The 21,649-nt window shown below is 44.6% G+C and overlaps 1 protein-coding gene across 3 annotated transcripts in view; it reads left to right on the forward strand.

Annotated features, from left to right (window-relative positions):
- Window positions 1-21,649, forward strand: part of DTX2 (deltex E3 ubiquitin ligase 2) — a 46,269-nt gene that overhangs the window by 9,891 nt on the left and 14,729 nt on the right. For all 3 annotated transcript variants that reach the window (XM_074189458.1, XM_074189457.1, XM_074189459.1), the window contains exon 3: window positions 2,780-3,416. In XM_074189458.1, the coding sequence (XP_074045559.1) occupies window positions 2,780-3,416 (637 nt within the window). The remainder of the gene's footprint in view (window positions 1-2,779; window positions 3,417-21,649) is intronic.

A 21,649-nucleotide genomic window follows, 5' to 3' on the forward strand; every position in this document is an offset into this window, starting at 1 on the left:
TGTTTTTCTTCAAGACCTGGATATTTTTAGGCAGGCAAAACCCTTAGAACCAAATTGCAGGAATTCAGCCTCAAGAATTTTCAGTCAGTACCCAGATTGGTTCATTCTCCTGTCCAGTGTGGTCAGAGACCCTTCTATATGCCACTTCCTCATGGGTATGTGAGCCAAGATCAACCATGGGCGGCTCTGGTGGAGCCTGGAAAGCACATGTTTCTGGCAGACCTGGCTGCTACCCTCTTCTCTCAGACCTTGGGGTGGGCCTTTGTCTCCCTGGATGACTGTTCCTGTGTTTAATCATCTAACAGAGTTCTTTAGTGTGTCCCTGCTGGGTGCCTCCTCTCTTTCTTTCCTTGGACTTCCTAACCTCTGTGGGGAGGTGCCTGGTGCCAGGGTCTGGGAGTGTAGAGGGTAGGTAGTACTAACGTGAGGAAGGGATTGGGCTGAGCTGCTGAACAGTGGCTGCTGAGGAAGCTTCCAAGCCCTTCCTGCTGGGAAGTCTCCCCAGGCTGTGTCTTCTCTGCCCTGACTCCATTTGGGTTTCTGGAAAGGAAACCCCGCGAATAACAGGAAGCCAGTGTATTAAGCTGGGTGGGCAGTATCCCTGTAGAACAGCGACAGCTGCTGACAGAGCAGGTGCTCCCAGACCTTGACCATCCTGAGAGGGCTAGCCAGCAGGGTTAGGGGCAGCTCTCCTCTTTGAGTTAACTGGTTATCCCTCCATTGATGGATTGTCCCTTTCAGGACCTGCAGGTTTCCTTTGCCCCCATTCCTCCCTTTTTGGGGATGCCCATTTTTGGTGGATCTGACCAGAGCCTCGAAGCTTCTTGCTCACTGTTTCCACCTTAGTTTGCCCACATTCAGAGTTTTTCCTGCAGGTTTCTGGTGGATGTGATCTTGCCCTTGGCCTGCCTTAGATTGCCACAGCATTGGTTTCCTTTCGGGGACTAGATAGACTTTGACTCTGCCTAGACTGTAGGCCCACCTGCAGCCTTGGTGTGGCCCATGAGCCAGTATGTGAAGTGAAACACTTGGGAGCCAATGCCTTGCTTTCTCCTCTCCTCCTGTCAGTGTGGTGGGCCTCTCCATGTTATCAGGCCTACCCTGAGACTCAGCAAATTCCCCATATTATTCCTGAGTCCCTTTTTTTCCTAGCGACTTTATATAGGACTTGTCTTGGGCTTGCTCATCTGGCTTAATCCAACATTTGTTGTTTCTACTTTCTCCTTCCTTTGGAAGATATTATCACTGAGCTATGTCACACAAACCCTTTATGGATTTAATAGGTGCTTACCCAGGGCCAGGGTAGACAGGATTGCCAACCATATGCCTCTTTTCTGAATAGTTCAGATGAAATGTAGAACATTTTTTTTTAGGTTTTTTTTTTTTTGCAAGGCAATGGGGTTAAGTGGCTTGCCCAAGACCACACAGCTAGTTATTTTTTAAGTGTCTGAGGCTGGATTTGAACTCAGGTACTCCTGACTCCAGGGCCAGCGCTCTATCCACTGCGCCACCTAGCCGCCCCAAGAACATTTTTAAAATGACTGCTTTCTAGCATACTTAAAGCATGCAGAAGTCTCAAGAATTGGGTTGCAGCAACTGGCTGTGGTGGTTCCGTTGGATCATGCTTTAAATTTGGGGTGTCTCAAAGGAGAGTGGGTATTTCTTTCCCTTTGGAAATTTCAATTCAGTTCGGTATCTATGGCAGCCTTATTCTCTTATCTAATGGATCGAGGAACTGGCCTATAAGATACCTTTGACAGCATCCAAGACCCCCTTTGAGGTTGATCCCCAGTGGGGAAAGAGTGCGGGATTGGGAGGTCCTCCACCTAGAGTTGAGGATGAAAGTGTTCCTGGATAGCTTCTTTCCAGGGCTATTTTTATTCTGTTGCATCTCTCTCTTTTGCCAACATCCTCATTTTCTGAAGACCTGGCATCTTTCTGAATGACTAGAGTGGAAAAGAGTGTTGACAGGGAATTCAGGGAGGAGGACTAGTGAGGCCGGGACCTGGTGGATCTGGCTCCCCTCTCTCTTTTCAAGGAGTGATGTAAGATGGCTTGGGGTGACAGGAAATGCCCTTGCTTTGTAGCCTTTAGCTGGTAGAGAAGGGATTTTGTGAAGTTCTTGGAAATCTTGGAAATAGATTTTTATAGAATTCTAGATGTTTGACAGTAGAACAGAAAGGACTGTCCTAGGTCAGTTCTCCTACTTCCTTGTTTTATACATGAAGGACTGGAGGTGGACAGAGGGTTTATAAGGCAGTCTGGGCTGAGGTACAGCCTGTAAGCCTGACCCTGCCACTTGGAACTGAGTGACTTCACCTCCCTGGGCCCCCCTTGGTATCTTCATCTGTGAATTGGAGTTTTATGCCTTCCAGATATGGGAAGAACTATTTTCACAGTTTGAGACAATGATGGCAATAAGTAAAATTCAAGACCACCAAAATCCTGGAAATAAATTAGTCTTTGTCTTTTGCCCTTCTCACCTCCCATTTAGATATAGATTGTCCCCCTACATCCCTTTTATCCCCACTATCTTTATAGCCACCTCTTTGTTCCCAGAAAACCCCCAAGTCTGTGCCTAACCTTGCTTCCTCCTGCCTCTTCTTCCAAGGGCTGTGCCTGGGCTAAGCTGAGTCCTTGAGCTCTGAGGAACCAGGGATGGCCCAGCCCCCTGCCTGTAGACAGGCTACCAAATGGGTTGTTGAGGGACACAGACAGCTCCAGAAAACTTCCAGGGATGGAGAACTTTGACTCCTGTATGATGTTTCCTTTGACACAGGGACCATGCGCTCCGTGCGAAGACATCTGTACCCTCAGCACTCGGCCCCGGGGCGGGGGATCGTCTGGGAGTGGCTCAATGATGAGGGCTCCTGGACCCCCTATGAGATGAGCATCTGTGAATATCTGGAGCAGCAGATAGCCAGGGGGCTCCAGCTCGTGGACCTCTCCCCTCTGGGCTACAACTATGAGGTGGACTCCACCACCTTCACTCAGGCTAACAAGACATCCAGTTATCGCCGCCATGTGCAGCGACGTCAGGGCCCCGCTTACCCTGTGACGGCCGTCATCGCCGTGCCCGGCCACACGGGAATGGCTTGCTCCTGCCACCAGTGCCTAGCAAACAGTGGGTCTGGCCCTGTCAGCAACAGCAACCGCTACAGACACTCCATGACCCACCTCCCCGCGTATGTCACACCCCAGCCCGCCCACCGGACTGCTCCCATGGGCATCTACACCGGCTACGCTCCCTACAGCAAGCCTTCCTTGTCTGGGGCCAGGTCTGCCCCGAGGCTTAACATGGCCAACCCCTGGGGTGTGGTGACCCCTGTCATGGGCATGGTCCCCGTCTACCCGTCCAGCCTTCCTCATCTTGCACCTCAGCGCCAGCCCCCAGGACCCACTCCAGCTAAAATCAGGTATTTTGTTTCATCACTCGCCATTCTACTTTGCTCATTCTAAGAGTCTGGGCTTTCTGTCCATTTATCCGGGGAAGCTTCACCTGAGTCAGAACATTTTTAGCTGTTCATCCTCTGTCCTGGGGCAGGGATGATTCTGCTTCCCACTTCTGGCAGGCCCCTGGGGAGGGTGAGAGGGGTAGCTGAGCCTCAGGTAGCTGTACTTACATGGAAAGAAAGTGTTTTCTGTGTCTCACCCTTGCCCACTTCCCTCCTCCACTGGGGCCAGTGGGAGACCAGGAGACAAGTTTCCTGTTGGCCCAAGTATAGGCTATGCCCACCATGAGATCTCTGTGTAGATAGGTAGCAGACACCGTAGGGGCTAATGGGATGTCAGCCAAAGAAGACACAGTAGGCTTACTGGGCCACCTTTGGAGAAGTGGCGTGTTCAGGCCCAGAGGGGGTGGGTACCCCTCTGTCAGCTCTGGGCCATGAGCTTGATAAGCTGGAGGGTTACCTGGATGTACCTGACAGCTGGCTTCCCTGTAGAAGGGGGGTCTAGAGGCAGAGGGCTAGCCCTGCAAGGACTTGGAGGCAGGAATTACCAGTTTGTGAATCCTGTCTGTGTGACCCTAGGCAGGTCCTTAACCACTGGCTGCCTCAGTTTCCTTTTCTGTAAGATGGGGATAGTAATAGTTTCTACTTCTCAGATTCAGTGAGAGACATGAACCTTAGGGTGCTGATGAATATTAGATATTGATCATCAGCATTATTGTTAACTGACTTAAAAAGGGGATGGGCCATCTGAAGGGACTGGGGGCTCTCTCACTCTAGAGGCCTTTCAAAGGTTGAATGATTATTTCTCAAGAATATTGTAGAAAGGATTTTCTGTCGCTTGTTGGCCAAGGGTAGATGACTTTCATTTTAAGATTCTGTGACAATCACTGGAAAATATTACTGGGCTACATTCTGGATGTATTATAGGTCAGACTATTTTTTTAGAGGGGTTGAGGGTCAGAGAAGTGCAGTCTTTCTTCAGAGTAAGGTGATCTGCCAAACCACATGGTAGAGACTGATTGGTAGAGCATTTGGAGGGAAAAGGAAGAGGGAACTTGAAAGGACAAACAGGATAGAGAGCAGGGCTTCTTCACTGTCTTTTTTAAATTTATTTTTCCAATTATACGTAAGGATAATTTTCAGCATTCATTTTTGTAAAGTTTTCTGGCTCCCACCCTTCTGGCCGTTCACTTTAGGTTAGCAGGTAATCTGATAGAGGTTATCCTTATATTATTGGGTTGCTCACATTTCCATATTAGTCACGCCATCTTCACTATCTGTATTGTGGACCTTTTGGCCACAGGCTGGTGAAGCTTCTGGACAAAGTCCTTCCCCAGGATCACTTTTGTAAATGCAGAGGATTACAAAGGAAGTCAATTCTTTTGAGATAGTGATCAATGTATTTTAAAAATCAATTCACAGAGCCCAGGTTAAGGACTCCTGATTTGGAGAAACAAAGAGGAAAAAGTGGCCATCATTCTACTTAATGAAATAGCCAGGACAAAGGCCAAAGAACAGTGGCACCAGGGACTATTGCAGTGACTTTGGCCAATTGGTGGAAGTGGCTGGAGTTGAGATTTGAGACAGAGAAGGTTAACAAGGGAGCAGGGCACCAGATTTTTGTTTACAGATGTTTCTCAATTTTTCCTTAAAATCAAGGATCCCTCCCCCCCCTTTATTTTTTTGTCATGAAGGAAAAAAAGGACTCTAACCAGTCTCTGGGATCCCATCTCTCTGGAGGGTAAGAAGGGGCTTCTTATCCATTCTCTGGAATCAGGATCTGAGTTTGGCCATTCTCCCGTGCTTTCCCTTCCCTGACTCTCATCACTGTCCTCTTCTCCTGGCTCTGTAGCAGTTCACGTGGGTTTTCCTATGTTTCTCTGAATTCCTCCTAATTGCAGCAGCTTGGTTCATTCTGTTCACGGATTTGTTTCCCAGTCATTGGTCACTTCTTTCTCTCCAGTTTTTTGCCCTGATGGAAGTGTTGGGGTGTGTTCAGGCCTTTTCTGTTTTTGGCAGATTTGGAGTTCTTATTCACTGGGGGAGGCACTGGGGGGGGGGTCCCCAGGTCAGAGGTTGACTGAATGAAGAGAGTATTCCTTAGGGGGCTCCCTCTGGGCCAGGCCCTCTGCTCAGCACTGGAGATGGTTCTTGCTTTCAAGGGGCTCACTTTCTAACACCTAGAATTACAAGGAAGCTCAGCAGGACTCACCCTGATCTCCCCCTTGGAAGTCATGTGCAAGGGGATCCCTAAGTGTTGCCTAAAAAATGGTTCTTGTGGTTGGGGCTCAGACCTTCCCTTTCATGTTTCTCATCTCCTTCTCCTTGCTGGGGCCAGGGTTGACAGTGGGGTGGGGGATGGGGAGGGGGTGTTTCTCTGCCTCAGTTTCCTCATCTATAAGATGGAACAGCCCCTACCTGACGACGTGATGAGGTTATTGTGAAGACCAAATGAGGTAAAAATCTCTTTGCACAGCATGCATGGTAGTGAATACACAATGTGCAGACACGTAATAGGCATTATGAATATGCAAGTTGTGGTGGTGGTGGTGGTGGTGGTGGTGGTTGTTCTTAAAAACAAGCAGGCACAAGAATATCAAAGGGTCCCCCCCCATGGAAGAGGTAGGAGAAGATACCTCTTCCTGCTTCTCTGGATGTTGATCAGTTTTACTGAATTTTTTCCCACTTTTTTCTCTTTTTTTCTTTAAAAAAAAAATCCTTTATTATAAGGAATGGCTCCCAGGGAGAGGGAGAGATACAGGGGAAATCTAGGTAATGTAAAAATAAAAGTTATTCAGAAAAACCTATTTTTTAAAAAAGACTATCATGAGTCATACTTAAAAAAAAGAAATGAAGGTCTTCTTGTACCCTCAGACTTTAAAACTTAATTCAAAGCCAATTTTTCACTTTTTTGGACCTCGTTTTCCTCTTCTGTAAAATGAACATGTTGGACTCATTGATCTCTCAGAGATCCCATTTAGCACTGAATCTGTGCTCTCGTGATCTATCTGGTACAAAAAGACAGAGAAATAAAGGGAGAGAGAGGCAGGGAGGGAAAGAGAGAGAAAGAAGGGGAGGGAACAAGAGAGAAGTAGATTCAAAAATGTTTTGGATCTACTAACTGGGCTTCATTCATTCTGTGTGATAAGATAGGATTAAAAAAATTTGTAACCACATGTCACACCACATTCAATTAGCAAATTCCATCTGAAGGACTTAAAACTATTTTTCAAAATTATTATTAAAAAGATGGAAGAAAACAATCTAATATCTCATTTGTGGAAGGGGGATTATTTTTTTTATTTAGTAAATAGAATTAATAGAGACAGTTGATGAAAATGAAGCATTTCTGCACAACAGAAAACAATATTAAAATAAAAATACTATATTGGAAAACAATTGAGGGCAAATATGACAGACAGAAATATGGTCTCATTCTCAATGCCCAGTGGATCAATGGTGGGAGTTGGGGTGTCTGGCAGATGGTCATGGTCCTTGGAGGGATGTTCAGCTTCTAGCCCCAGTGCCCTATAAAAGCATCCTGGGTGGTGCCACCTTCCCTTTGTTACATCAACCCCACTCCCCAAATTAGTGCAAAGGAGAGTGAGGAAATAAGCTTCTCCTTTACTGGTGCAATTGTAAACGTTCAGAATCCTTTTTGGAGATCAGCCCAGAAGCATATGGTAAAAGTGATAAAGAAAAATCATCATCATGTCCTGTTGGTAATGGCTCAGACATTTTTAGCTGGATTACTTGAACAAGACATCTGACCTCTCTATATTTCAGCTTTCTGATTTGAAAATTGGAGATAATAAAAATTCCTGCATCTTAGGGTGTTAGTATAAGAAGCATTAACCTATGAAAGGATATAGGAAACTTTAAAGTCATTGTACAAATGATAACTATTATTATTGGTGTCATTATTACTATTATCTTGGGATATCCTTGAAGTTGTTTTAAAATCAAAAAACTGTAAACACATCAATTGAAAATATGCACATCCCCAATGTATCACAAATCCACATGATTGCTTTCACTCCACACAGATGCATCACACCCACCATCCCCTAAGGTCCATCAGGAGAGGAATAGTTAAATGGCATTGAGGTGAAATTGTCGTATTTTTTTGAGATAGACAAAGAATTCTGGGAAAGACCTTCATGAAATATGTTCCCCGGAGTTGCTGGAATTTGCGACAATTGGTCGTTTCCAAGGACAATACCCTCTTGACTACATTTGAGTCCAGAACAAGGAGGGAGATGTCCAGTAGCCCAGAGTTGGGTGGAGGTGTTGCAGTGGTCCGCAAATGCACCTCTCTGACAAGGCTTAGAAATAATGGAGCTTAGGGCAGCTAGGTGGCACAATGATAGAGCACCAACCCTGGAGTCAGGAAGACTTGTATTCAAATCTGGCCTCAGACACTTAATAATTACTTAGTTCTGAGCAAGTTTAGTTGGTTCTTTTGATAATCAGGGCTAGACTTTTAATCACTTTTATTTTTAAAGGATGGGGTAAATCTGAGCGTGTTTGTAGACAGTGAAAGATTAAGGAGGGATTGGAGATGATGAGTGAATGAAGAAATTAGCAGTGGGGTGAGCTCTTGGAGGAGATGGCAAGTAGCGGGGCTGTCCTTGTGGAGGAGAGGGTGGGGAGAGAGGCCAGGGCAGGGTTGGAGGGCATCTGTTGAGAGGGGATGGGGCAGGCCTTGAAGACTGAGATGGGCTATTGTGGAAGGCTCCTCAGTGGAGGGATCAAATCCAAGAGTATCCCCTGCTATGAAGGCATGTTTGAGATTAGAGAACACGAATTTATTGTGACCTCAGCTATCAGAGTGCTCTGAAGCCTCATGTTGAGCGGATGAGGTCACACATGAGGACAACAGATAGAGCAGCTGAGGGACTGTGGGTTGTGGGGAAGATGAACAGGCAGGGAGGAAGTCCCGAGGTCAGACTGTCCTTTTAGGTGGCTGTGAGGGGATGGAGGCAAAGCTGGACCTGGAGGCTGGGCTATTTGAAGGAACACTGAAGGCAGGACTTCTGTAGCCTGAGTCCTCGCTGACGGTTCCTTTCCTTCATTTTCATGAAGACATTGGTGGATCAGAGAATCTGCAGTTTTCATCTTTTAAAACGTCTGTAGTTCAAACCAACAGGAAATCTCAGGTTGTGTGGCAGCCAGTTTTCATTCAGAACCCAAGAGTATTTCTTGGATTTCCTTTGGGAAGTCTTGGGCTTTCCCCCAGTCCACTCTGAGGCTCCTGGTGAAATGTGCCGTTTTGCCTTGCTTGTGTCTCATTGTCTGAAGTGATTCTCTAGCCCTTCCTGCTTAGATTACTGCTGTGCCCTCACCTCTGCCCCCTCTCTCCTTCCCCCAAGGTCCCTTTTTCCTCCCCTCAGTTCCCAAGAGTCAGCCTTCAGTCCATAATCATTTATTGAAGGAGGAAGAGAGGCTAGCCTCCTCCCCAGTGAACAAACATTCTTCTGGGTTAATTATTCAACTTCTGACTCAATTTAATTTCTTGGGCAGGTTCAGATGAATGTGCTGTAGGATGTATGTTTGGTCATCTTTGGCATCCAGATGACTGCCAAGAGCTGGGAAATTCAGAATGAGAGACATGGAGGCTGCTTTTGGGAAGCGGGCAGTGACTCCTCCCCCCCAAGTAGGACTAGGGTTGAGCCAAGGCTCTTTAGAGGTTAGAGGTTGTCAGAGGCTTCACTTCTGATTGCCTAAGCCTCGGAGGTTGAGCCCAAACTGCTGGGTAAGGTAGTGCTTCCTTCTAACAGAAGGAATGGAAATCATCAGGAACTTGGCTCTCAAGACCACTCGTGGGTCTGAGGGAGGGCCCTCTGCTCAGGCCTGTGGGCCCCCTCCTTGTTTCTTCTAAGGCTTGCCTACTTTCCCATTCTCCCCCTCTTGAATTCTCTGCATTCTTTGGGCTGTTGGTTGTTTTTCTTTCTCTAAGCGTCAGCTCCTTTTAGCTTAAAGTCCTAAAGGGTGGGGGAGGAGGTATATGGGGAAGGCGCCTTGAAGTCCCATCTGGGTTGGGGACCTGGAGGGATGGCATTTCATGATTGAGGGAGCCAGATTTCAGGGCATTAAGAGATTCTCCATAGGATTAGGGAACCTTGAACTGCTGATGACCTCAGTTCTGAGGGGAGGGGGGGGACCAGCTCCACAGGGAGGGGCTCCAGATGCCTGCTTCTCTCACTGGCCCACCTGGCCAACTTAGCCCTTCCTTGACTTGGTTTTAGTTTTTGATAATCAGCCATTCCTTTTTCTTCTTCCCTTTTTTGAAAACTGCTGCTATGAGCTAACTGATGGGGGAAAGCTAGTTGTAGGGGGAAAGCTAGTTGTAGTGCGAAAGTGTTTTGACTTTAGGGCCACATCTTCTGACACTGAACTTGCTCTCTGCGTGTCTTTGGGCTGTGGGCAGAACCAACCTTAGGACGAAGGAATTTGGTTCTAATAGCCTTTATTAATAAGGGCTTACAAAGCTTGGACAGGTAACTACCTAGAAAGTAATTTGAGAAGGACTTAACTTGAGAGTCCTCAAAGGCTTGCTGGTTGAGTAGGTTGGCAGCTTGTCCTATCCATTTATTAGCAAATATTGTTTGCCCTTTGTTCTCAAAGAGGACCTTGACATGCAAGTGAATTGGATTTACTTGAGGGAGAGCTATGCAAAGTCACCAGCCTCACTTGGTTCCTCTGGAGCCAAATGGGTCCAGTGGCTAGATAGAGATCAGGATGGCTGGAATGGCCCTCATGGGTACAGTGGAAAGTGCCCTGGGCTTGGGTGCCAATCCTGCCTGCCATGATCTTGGACACAATACTCTTGGGCATCAGTTTTTCTTACCTATAAATGAAGAAGCTTGGACTAGACTAAACTTTGGAGGTGGCTTCCCATGTGATCCTATGCAGTTCTCCAAATGGGCATCTGGAAAACCAGTAGACATAACAGAATTGAAAGAGATCACATACCACTTCATTTATTTATTTATTTTGGGGTTTTGCAAGGCAGTAGAGTTAAGTGGCTTGCCCAAGGTCACACAGTGACCTTAAGTGTCTGAGGCTACATTTGAACTCAGGTTCTCCTGCACCCAGGGCCAGTGCTCAATCCACGCACTAGCTGCCCTCATACACCACTTTAATGAAGGATATTTGGAGTCTCAGCACCAGGCTGCATATGTTGAGGTTAAGAATGCAGTTGCTTATTTCTTCCTGGTTTGAACAGTGCTTTCCTTTATCCTGCCTGTTAGGACTATACCAGCTGGTGGCCCCAGACCCCCATGAAGCAATGCTGTGGGTAATGATGGTGGCAGCCTAGTGACATCCCTGCTAGCCTCACATATGAAGGAAAAGGTCTGCTTTCTGGCACACACTGCTGGAGCTTGGGCCTGGGTCCTAGTGTAGTTCAAGAGGCAGAGACTAGACAGAGATTTGGGAGTCCAGGGGCATTGAAAATAAAGGGATTATTGGAGCATTTGGCAGAAACAGCCTTTGTAAGTCATCCAACAAAAGGAGAGTCTATTTCTATTTAAAATAATTTCAAATAAAAGAAATAGAGAGGGCTGATCATCCAGTGTTTTTGTCAAAGTTTTTTATCTACTTAGCAACTCCATGGTGAGATGGTTTTGGTAACGGGAATGTTTTACTTTGTCTGTTCCACACCTGTCTCAACACAAGGCAGAACAGTGAGAGAGGGCAAAAGCCACAGACTGCCCTGAACAGTTCAGGAGATGTTTCATCCCCCATAAGTAAGAATACTATTTAATATCTTATATATATTTTTTCAATTATATGCAAAGTTAGTTTTCAATGTTCATCTTTTATCAACTTTTTAAAATAAATTTTTATTAATGTCTTTTTTACCCCACAACATTCCAGCCAATCGAAAGTAAAATGAAATTGGAAAATATTTAACCCTCCCCCCCAAAATATAACACAGATAATATTAATTTGTGGTTTTCTAAGTCTATATCCCCTAAGCAACGATTCATTTCTATTTGAGTTTGACACCACTGTTTTACATTACCAGAATTCCTCCCTCTCCCAGTTTTTCTCCTTGCTTTCCCAGGAAGCCATCCCATGTAGTATTTTTAAATATAGAAAAAGAGTAGAAAAAAGTATCAACAACCTGATCATTATATCTCACTGTATCTCATTTGTGGACCTCTCACCTCTACTAAGGAGTGGGGTGGGCATAACTCCTTATCTCTTCATTCAAGCCTGACATGATCTTGGTAATTTTGCAACACTTCTGATTATTTTGTGGTTACACATTCCTTTACCATTGTGGTAATTATATATTATTTTCTTGGTTCTGGTTAATTCACTTTACATCTATTAATATTTCTGATATTCTATTCATTGTATTTATAATTTCTTAGATCACAATAATATTTCATTGCAGTTTGTTTAGTCATTCCCTACTGATGGGTACCTACACTGTTTCCAGTTCCTTGCTAATGCAAAAAAATGCTGTTTTATACATATTATCAATTATTTCTTGAAGGTCTTTTATATTTGTTTTATTACATATGTTAACCCCAAAACTGTAAAAATCTTTAAAAAAGAGGGTTAAAGCAAAAATGACAAAGTATAGCTTAGACATGAAGTTTTATTCTCTGGGATTTACCATCTAAACCTTAAGGTGGAGGTCATTGCAAACACAAAATGACCACACTGAACTGAGAAAGAAGTTGATCTATTTAGTAAAAACCAGAGAAGAAGGGAAATTATTATTGTGACCTAACCCTGAAAATTGTGCAGTGTCTCTGCCCAAAGCTATTTGTCAAAGACTATCATCCTTGTATAATATTGGATCTCCTGTTGTCTCTTCTGGAAGGATAGTCTTCTAGCATCCTAATCATTGTCCTAAATTTGTAATTAATAATAGGTTAAGATGTTCTGGATCTTAATTTCTTACTCATTTGGCAGTGTGACCGAGATATGAAGGCTGAGTGCTCGCTATAGAAATCAGTTTTTTACCAGGATTATAGTTCTGAGAAATTATTATACTTTGACATTAATCCTCCATTTTCATCACAGCTGGCATTATTATTACATCAGCTATAGATCAACCTTTAAAGAAGTGTAGAAAAAAATCTGAGGAGCATAATATTGGAGAGAGAGATGGAATATCATAGAGACCACTAGAAGAATGGGCAGGCAAAGTCTGTTTATAAGCAAGAATGATGCGTTTACCAAAATCAAGGGGAAAGCTACAGAGATAAAAAGGGGACATTATTGCAAAAGAGAAAAAATAAATAATAACAACTTCTGGTCCATTTCTTCTTTCTTCTGGAGATATTTGATGTCTTTCTGTATCTCTGGTGTCGATGAAAGACCAGCCTTTTCCAAGCACATTCAGGTTATTTGTAGATATCTTTCTGGTAAAAGAAATATCTCAACACAAAATTTTAAACAGGTCAAAATTCATGTTTTGGAGCCTCTGTGATTTGCCAGTTGTCACACATAGATTTTACTTGCAAATAGAAAATTAAAAAAAGATTAAACAGGGGGTGGCTAGGTGGCACAGTAGATAAAGCACCGGCCCTGGAGTCAGGAGTACCAAGCCACTTAACCCCATTTGCCTTGCAAAAACCTAAACAACAACAAAAAAAGATTAAGCAGTTTTGTTTTTGACATTCTTATTCATTTCCCAATTTGAAGAATTCTATTTCACCTAACAAAACCATAAAAATGAATTCCTTTGCAAAAGTGAATTCTTTAAAGATCTACTGAATTAATTTTGAGCTTTGTAACATATCTGATAATCACTTCAGAACTGAGTATCCAGTAAGTGATTTATATATTTTGCTAATATTTAAAATGAATCAAAAATCCATAACTAAAAATGTATTTTCTCTTTAAAAGATTTAAAAATAGACTACATGTGGATGACAACAGATGCCAAATCTGCACACTCTCCTATTAGAATTTAGATAAATAGGGGTGGCTAGGTGGTGCAGTTGATAGAGCACTGGCCCAGGAGTACCTGGGTTCAAATCTGGCCTTAGACATTTAGCTGTATAGCCTTGGCCAAGCCACTTAACCACATTTGCCTTGCCAAAAAAAAAAACCCTAAAAAAAACCTCAAAACAAGAATTTAGATAAATGTAGGCCAAATGACTTCAATTTCTATAACTGGTTTTAATATAGATAACCTGATATGCTTGTAGCAATTTATCATAAAGATCAGGGATATCAGAAAAGAAAATTCCTTTATTTGTTTAGATGTCAGTTTTCAGGCAGAGGTCATATAGATGACCAAATGCCTTAAGCCAGACTTTAAGTTTGCCAGGGGAAACGTTTCCAAATGTCTGATTTGGGAAGTGGAATCAAGAGTCCAGTCTCAGATGAAGAGCTGCTCTTTCAGCCTTGCCCCAAGGAGACTCACTTTTTCTCCACATTTAATGTATAGGGTTTTGTGTTTTTGTGTTTTTTTTTTTTTAGGTTTTAGCAAGGCAATGGGGTTAAGTGGCTTGCCCAAGGCTACACAACTAGGTAATTATTAAATGTCTGAGGTTGATTTGAACTCAGGTACTCCTGACTCCAGGGCTGGTGCTCTATCCACTGCCCCACCTAGCCCCTCCCATACACCACCTAGCTGCCCCCTTCTCCACATTTAAAAAAACATTGTTTCCGGAATCCTTTCAAAACATCATCTTTAGCTGACTTTAAAATTTTTTTAAATTTTTATTTTTTTATTAAAGATATTATTTGCGTTTTACAATTTCCCCCCAATCTTACCTCTCTCCCCCCCACCCCCCATGGAAAGCAATCTGTCAGTCTTTACTTTGTTTCCATGTTGTACATTGATCCAAATTGAGTGTGATGAGAGAGAAATCATATCCTTAAGGAAGAGACAAAAAGTCTAAGAGATAACAAGATCCGGCAATGAGATATCTGGTTTTTTTCCCCCTAAATTCCCTGGCTCTTTATCTGGATACAGATGGCACTCTCCTTTGCAGACAGCCCAAAATTGTTCCTGATTATTGCACTGAGCGAGTCCTTCAAAGTTGAAGATCACCCCCATGTTGCTGTTGGGGTGTACAGTGTTTTTCTGGTTCTGTTCATCTCACTCAGCATCAGTTCATGCAAATCCTTCCTGGCTTCCCTGAAATCCCATCCCTCCTGGTTTCTAATAGAACAATAGTATTCCATGACATAAATATACCACAGTTTGCTAAGCCATTCCCCAATTGAAGGACATTTACTTGATTTCCAATTCTTTACCACCACAAACAGGGCTGCTATGAATATTTTTGTACAAGTGATGTTTTTACCCTTTTTCTTCATCTCTTCAGGGTATAGACCCAGTAGTGGTATTTCTGGGTCAAAGGGTATGCTCATTTTTGTTGCCCTTTAGGCATAGTTCCAAATTTCTCTCCAGAAAGGTTGGATGAGTTCACAGCTCCACCAACAGTGTAATTGTGTCCCAGGTCTCCCACAATCCTTCCAACAGTGATCATTATCCTTCCTGGTCATATTGGCCAATCTGAGAAGTGTGAGGTGGTACCTCAGAGAAGCTTTAATTTGCATTTCTCTAATAATGATTTAGAGCAGTTTTTCATATGACTATGGATTGCTTTGATCTCCTCATCTGTAAATTGCCTTTGCATATCCTTTGACCATTTGTCAATTGGGAAATGGCCTTTTGTTTTTAAAATGACTCAGTTCTCTGTATATTTTAGAAATGAGTCTTTTGTCAGAATCATTAGTTGTAAAGATTGTTTCCCAATTTACTACATTTCTTTTTTTTTTTTTTTTTTTTTTTTTAGGTTTTTGCAAGGCAAATGGGGTTAAAGTGGCTTGCCCAAGGTCACACAGCTAGGTAATTATTAAGTGTCTGAGACCGGATTTGAACCCAGGTATTCCTGACTCCAGGGTCAGTGCTTTATCCACTTGTGCCACCTAGCTTCCCCTACTCCATTTCTTTTGATCTTGGTTACATTGGTTTTATCTGTGCAAAAGCTTTTTAATTTAATGTAATGGAAATCTTTAGCTGACTCTTAAAATAATTTGTATATAGCTCTACTGAAGTTCTGAATTTCAGGTGTAACAAACAACACACACAATGGTAATGTCCAAATATTGCAGAAATGAAAGGGAGAGAGAAAAATGAGTGATAAAATTTTTTATGTTTAAGTATAGTAACCCCAACTTTATATATGTATACATAAAAATACAAATTGAAAACTTCTGCAATAATGTTAATCACAAAATTACTACTATCGTATTTTAAAATACAAAATTACTATTTCAAAATTGTATCCAGTTCCCTCTTTTGGATCAGAGAAAGGCACATAGCGCCACCTGCAGACCAAAAGAGAAAGAGGCTACTAAAAAAGTGCCCTTTGCAGAGGGTAGGAAAGGAAGCTCTTTTAAATATGCCTCATATGATGACCAGGGTGGTGGGAGATGACTACAGATGACATTATCTTTTTTCCTAGGCAGTGGGACATTTCTGGGCCACAGCCAGTCCTACCCCTTACCCTCAAAGGATAAGGGCAAGACTAGCCAGTCTCCCAGCAGTAGACAAAAGGGCGGCTCTGATCTAACCCCAGGGTGACCCGAGGCCCTCTCCCACAGTTGAGCAGCACTGGACAAATATATCTATAGCAACCTGTGTTTGGTGGGACTCATTGATGTAAAAATGATATTCTTTGAGGAAAACACAGCTGCTAGGATTGCCTGCCTGTTTTGGAAGACCACTCCAGCCAGAGAGGTGGTTTCACCCTTTAAATTTAAACCAGACTTGCTGCTCCCACAGCTGTAGCAGCCAAGACACTATCCCCATGTTGGGGGGAAGGGAAGGAGGGCTAGAAATGGGAAGTGCCAGGAGTAGACTGGCATAACTGGAGGTGGGGGAGCTCTGCAGCCATCAGGCCTCAGAGTGTTGCTGGTATGGCGGTACTTTTAATGATGATTTGTCACTGCCCAGACAATAGTACATAATCTTGGCTACCAAGGAGGAAGGGACTGATAAAGAGATGTGCCAGACATGAAAAACAACATCCCTAGTGATGATGGCAGGGAGATCAAAAAAGAAATAGTACCTGGGACTTTATTGAACACAGGCATCTTTCCCAGTTTGGCAGAAGCTCCTCCCGTTGGATCCCTAGAGGTATCATTATACAAAAGGCAACTCTGAGAAAGAATCATCCCCATAGAAGGATTTAGGCAAGGATTATTTTTGACACCATTGGACTCAGAGCCATACCTTTCTGCCCACAAATAGCCCCGATGATGGTTCCAGTGCATGATTTGGTTCCCTGACTTGGGAGGCCAGAGCTTCAGATAAATGCCAGTAGAAAAGGTAGAATTGATAAGGAACCAGGTGCTGCCATTGGAGTGGGGGTGGAGCCAGATCTAGCAGAGTAGCCTTCCTGATGGTTGGAGGCTGAGGAATCTCTCTGGGTCTATCAGTTCCTTAGAACCAAGAGGAGGCCAAACCTGCAGAATGTGCTTTCCCTTGGGTAGTGAAAGGCTTCCCTGGGCGAACCCAGATTATATAGTTACAGTGGTCTGGGTCAGCATCCCCTCCTGGGATTCCAGAGTGTGGTTTGCTAAAAACAGAAAGCAGCTGGGGGAGCCAAGGAGACCCAGGGGACCTCAGAAAAGACAGCACCCTGCATGCTGTTAGTGTAGAGCGATGCAAACTCTGTGATCGTTTACCAAAAAAAGGAGCAATAAAGAAAACATCCTAGGCATCACCCCTATTTCAAAGTATTGGGATGTCAGAATCGACATTTTCAGGAAATAGTAGGTTTTTGCAGGGGTGAACTTATGTTACCAAGTCAACAGATTTCCAATTATTGGTGGAAATAGGGTGAACAGAGTTGCTTCCTTCCAACAGCTTCAGCATGGGATGTTTGTGGGAAAAGGAGGAATGGTCCCCTTCCTCTAATGATAAACCTCTACAAAGAAGCTACATTTGTAAAAAAACAAAAGGGTCCCCAGGGGAAGGGAGCTGGAGGGAAAGGCATACAGGGAACAGAGCTTAAGACTTCACAGCTGTTGAGCATGTGGGTTAATGGCGAGCCTTAAGTAGGGAGAGCAGCTTCCTTCTCACCAGACTGAATGGCTCTCCTGGGTAAGTACTCTTCTCAGATACAGTTTTTCTATGACCTCATCAGAGTCGTAGGGTGAGGTCTCCAATAGGCTTCAATGTTTGCTTGGGGTTGGGGACAGTTTTCAGGTGTGACAGATGTATCACACATATTCCTTGGAGCTTAGTGGCTGTGGTGAGCAGCACCTGGAAATGGTCCTCCCAGGAGTGTTTCTTTGGGTGTCTCTTCCAGAAAACCCAGTCACCATGGGAGATGAGGTGGCAGACCTAGGGAATGAGACTGAGAGACAAGGTTAAACCCCATATTCTGGGAGACAGTGTGCCACACGAGGGACATCGACAGGTGTAATCAGCATTTGTCTTCCTGTGATTACTTCACATGGCGAAAGTTTAGTTTTGTCCACTGGCCTGTGGACTGACAATGAAAAGCACAGGGTGGATGCTGATGAGCATCCGTGGCTTCCAAGATTGCTTTAAGACCCTGGCCTGTAAAATGAGTTCCCCAATCACTATAATTTTCCCATGGAACTCCCCAGTAAGGAATGATCCGTTCCTACTCCCCCCGTGGTTGCTTCTCTACAAGGAAAAACTTTGCCCCAACTAGAGAACACATAAAACCACAACGAATGCATGCTTGTACCCTTTGTGTGGAGGCAGCTGCATGAATTCAATCTGCCAGAGCTCAGATGGAGAGGAGGGGAGTGGGAGGTAACTGCTTAGGGGAGGTTTGAGAGGGTTGGAAGATTATACAGAGGGTGGGTCTGACATCTGGCTACCACCTCCTCAGCACCCTTCCTTGATGTCCCCCACCAGTATTTAGAAGCAGGCTCATAAAGCTTATTAGCACCCATTGACTTAAATGATGTAGTAATGGGTGATATAGTTGGTGGGGGAGGACTGAGAGAGAGATCTCGCTTTATAGGCATGATAACCCCACTGTTCTTCAGACAGCAATTTGACATTGCAGAGCCTTATTCAAGGGGTGAGCTAAAGACCAACAGTGAAATTTCTAGGGCATCTAATAGACCAGGGTTCTGGATCCCTTAATCCCATCCCCTCTTCAGAGAGACAGCTAAAGGCATGCCTAGATCTCTGGGAGCTATCAGTCTTGGATACTGGAATTTTCTCTCCCTTGTATAAAGCCCTGCAGGATCGAATTCCTGACTCCCTTTACCTCTCTGCTACTTTTCACTCAGTTGTTCTAGTTTTAAAGTGTTTTGGGTATCCCCGAGAAATTTCAACTTCCATCTCACCTTCAGACCAGAGATCCCTTCTTATGGTGTGTAGCAGCTTTTCAGTTTCCCGTAATCAAATCTGTAGTTATCTTTTGTAAGTGCCTCCATTCCTTGTTTGATTAAAATTATATCTTCCACCTCATTCCAGGAAAGTTATATGATCTGTTTCTCTTCTAATTTTTTTATGGTATAATCATTAAAATCACCTTACCATTTAGAATGTGTTGTGGAACATGGTATAAGGGATTAGGCAAAAATCAGTTTTCTTGTAATTTTAATGAGAGGGTGAATTTTACTCTTAAGTAATTTGTATTTTTCTGGTGTATGGAACACTGGGTTATTGAGTCTTATTTAGTCTGTCCCCTTGGTCTGCTTCTCAATGTGTTAACCTCCACCCCCTGCTGCTTTAGAATCTAGTTTGAGGCTAGGTTCTAGAGACAGTTGTTACCTGCAAAGGTGTGCAGGCTTTCTACCAAATAGAGATGGTGAACTCTGATGCCTGTTTTGTTTTTGAAAAATAAAGCTAACAAAAAGCCTTTGAAAATTCTGCTCCATCTTGTAAGCCAGGCTCAACCCCCCCACTCTAGGGAGGTGTCCTTCAGAGAAATTGGTTCTCAGGGGGGAGAAGGGGGAATGGTGAGAATCTGATTAAAATAAAGTGGGGGGAGTTTCCTTGGTCCTTTGCTAATAATTCTGTGCTTGCAATAAGGGAGGCTCCTGAGGTTTCTGTTCTGACAGGGGCAATTGATAGACGTTATGGGAGCTGGGGGTGTCCCCTCTCTGTGTCTTCGAGGTCACAGCTGCTGAAACAAAGACTTCTAAGCAGGATGAGGCCCTGGGTTTTGAGCAAGCGGGAGGGTTTTCATTCTATGTCAATTCATCATTTTGTATCGTGAAAGGGGTCTCCCCACTGAGGGCTGGAGAAGGCAGCCCCAGATTGGCAGCCTCAGTGGCTCCCCTGGCCTCATCTAGAAGCATGTGAGATGGAACATGGCCCAAATAGAACTTGTCATTAGTCCCTCTCCCAGAATTCCCCATCAGCCTTCTAGTTATGGAGTGTGGCCGCAAGGCTTCCTTTTCCTTCTGCCCACTTTTCCAAGGTCAGTTGCCAGATCTTGTTATTTCTCTATCCATGTTGTCTTTCCTATTGTTTTTCACACAGCCACCACTCTGGTTAGGTCTCCTCACCCCTAGAGTGGGCAAGGTGTAGCTGAGGGCACCTGCCAGGCAAGTTCTTCACCAGACCTTGATTGGAGACAGCCCAGGACTCCAAGTCCAAGGTCCTTGAGAACAGCTGGAGCATCGAGGGCAGGACATCATTATGGAGAGGGAACCGTCCTTCTTCATGACTAACCAATAATTGCCACCACCAGGTGGAGAAACCGAGGAGGCCTCCTAATACCTCTGGTCCTACCTCAAACCCTCCTCATTTGTCATCTGGAGAAGTGGCTGGCTGTCCCCACCAACTTCTAACCATGGAGCAGGCAAACCAGCTTGGCTGAAGCAGGGTACCTTGTGGCCAAAAGTGGTAGGGGCAGCACATGCCAGGCAACTCAAACCATCCCCTCTCCCTTTTGACCTTGAGGTGGGTGCCTGGGACCCAAAAGCCTGGGGGATAACAGTGCTTGCAACCTAGCAGCCTGGTGAGTGCTCCTGCAGAGGGCCAGCTACAGCTATGAAGACCCAGGAAAGAAAGTAAAAAAAAAAACAGGAGCTGAGGGGATTTTATCAGTGTAAATAATATCAAGGAAGAGGCATCTGCTTTGCCATTCCCTAAGGACCAGGAGACCTTTTCATCTGACTTGTGGCTTGAAGCCCTGGCTAGGCAGTCTCCCCCAGAGGACATGCTGGGCTTTGCATTCCTTCTTTAACTCTTTTGAGTCTCCCTTGTTCTTTCAGTTCCCCAGTCCATCCTCCTCATACTGCTAACTTACTTTTCTCTAAAACACAGGGCTTGCCCAATAAAGCATTTCATAACCCGCCTCCAGCTTCTGGCTTTCCAAACTTAGGATACGTGACTGTCCCGTGGCCAGCCAAGCCAGCCTTGCTGTTTCTCTCCTGCCTCCATTCACCCTCACTGTCATGAACTCTCCCCTCCTATTCCTCTTAGAAGGAGAAAGAAGGCTCAGAACAGACTCAGGCTGGGAGCATGAGGCTTGCCACAACCGTTCATGGAGGGATACCTGGAGGTGTCCATCAGAGTCTGAGGGGAGCCAGCCAAGGAAAGCCCTGGATAAGACTGAACAAAAGCCCCTGCAGGTCCCCTGCATTCATAGAGGGAAAAGGGAAGGGAGCTGATAGGACCAGGGAACTGATCCTTTAGATCTGGCCTGGACTGGGCTGACATTCATCCCCAGCACAGACTCGGAACAACTCTAGAAATGAGTGTGCTAGATTCAGGCTAAGAACATAGGAGTGTAGACCAAGGAGTGAAGAAGTAGCTCCAAGGACAGCTCTAACTAACTTTGCCCAGGTGGCCTGACCTGGTCACCAGATGTACCTCCCCCTAGCCTGTTGGAAGACTGTTTTGAATGGTTTTCTTGGCAGCTTCCCCCTTGCTGTACCTCCTGGGAGATTGCTTGGGGCAGGGGCAAGTAGAAATAGTAGATCTGTTTTTATCAAGAAATGCTTCAGCCTGAATGCTCCCTCTCCTTAGCTGTGGACCCTGACTGGGACTCATGGGATCAGAGCCCTGGATTTGGAGCCTGGAGGCCTGGACTTAGGCCGGCATCTGAGAGATGACCTGTCTGTCTTCTTTAGATCCTAGGATCACAGGGACAGAGTTGGCTGCAATTTACCTGTCAGGGATACCACCCCCTTTGGTCATGCACTAACATGGAGAAATGCTGGCCCAGAGAGAGCAGGGATTTGCCAGGAGTGGCAGAGCCAGC

This window comes from Macrotis lagotis, chromosome 5 (genome assembly GCF_037893015.1).
Source record: "Macrotis lagotis isolate mMagLag1 chromosome 5, bilby.v1.9.chrom.fasta, whole genome shotgun sequence".
In the NCBI taxonomy this organism is placed as follows: domain Eukaryota; kingdom Metazoa; phylum Chordata; class Mammalia; order Peramelemorphia; family Peramelidae; genus Macrotis; species Macrotis lagotis.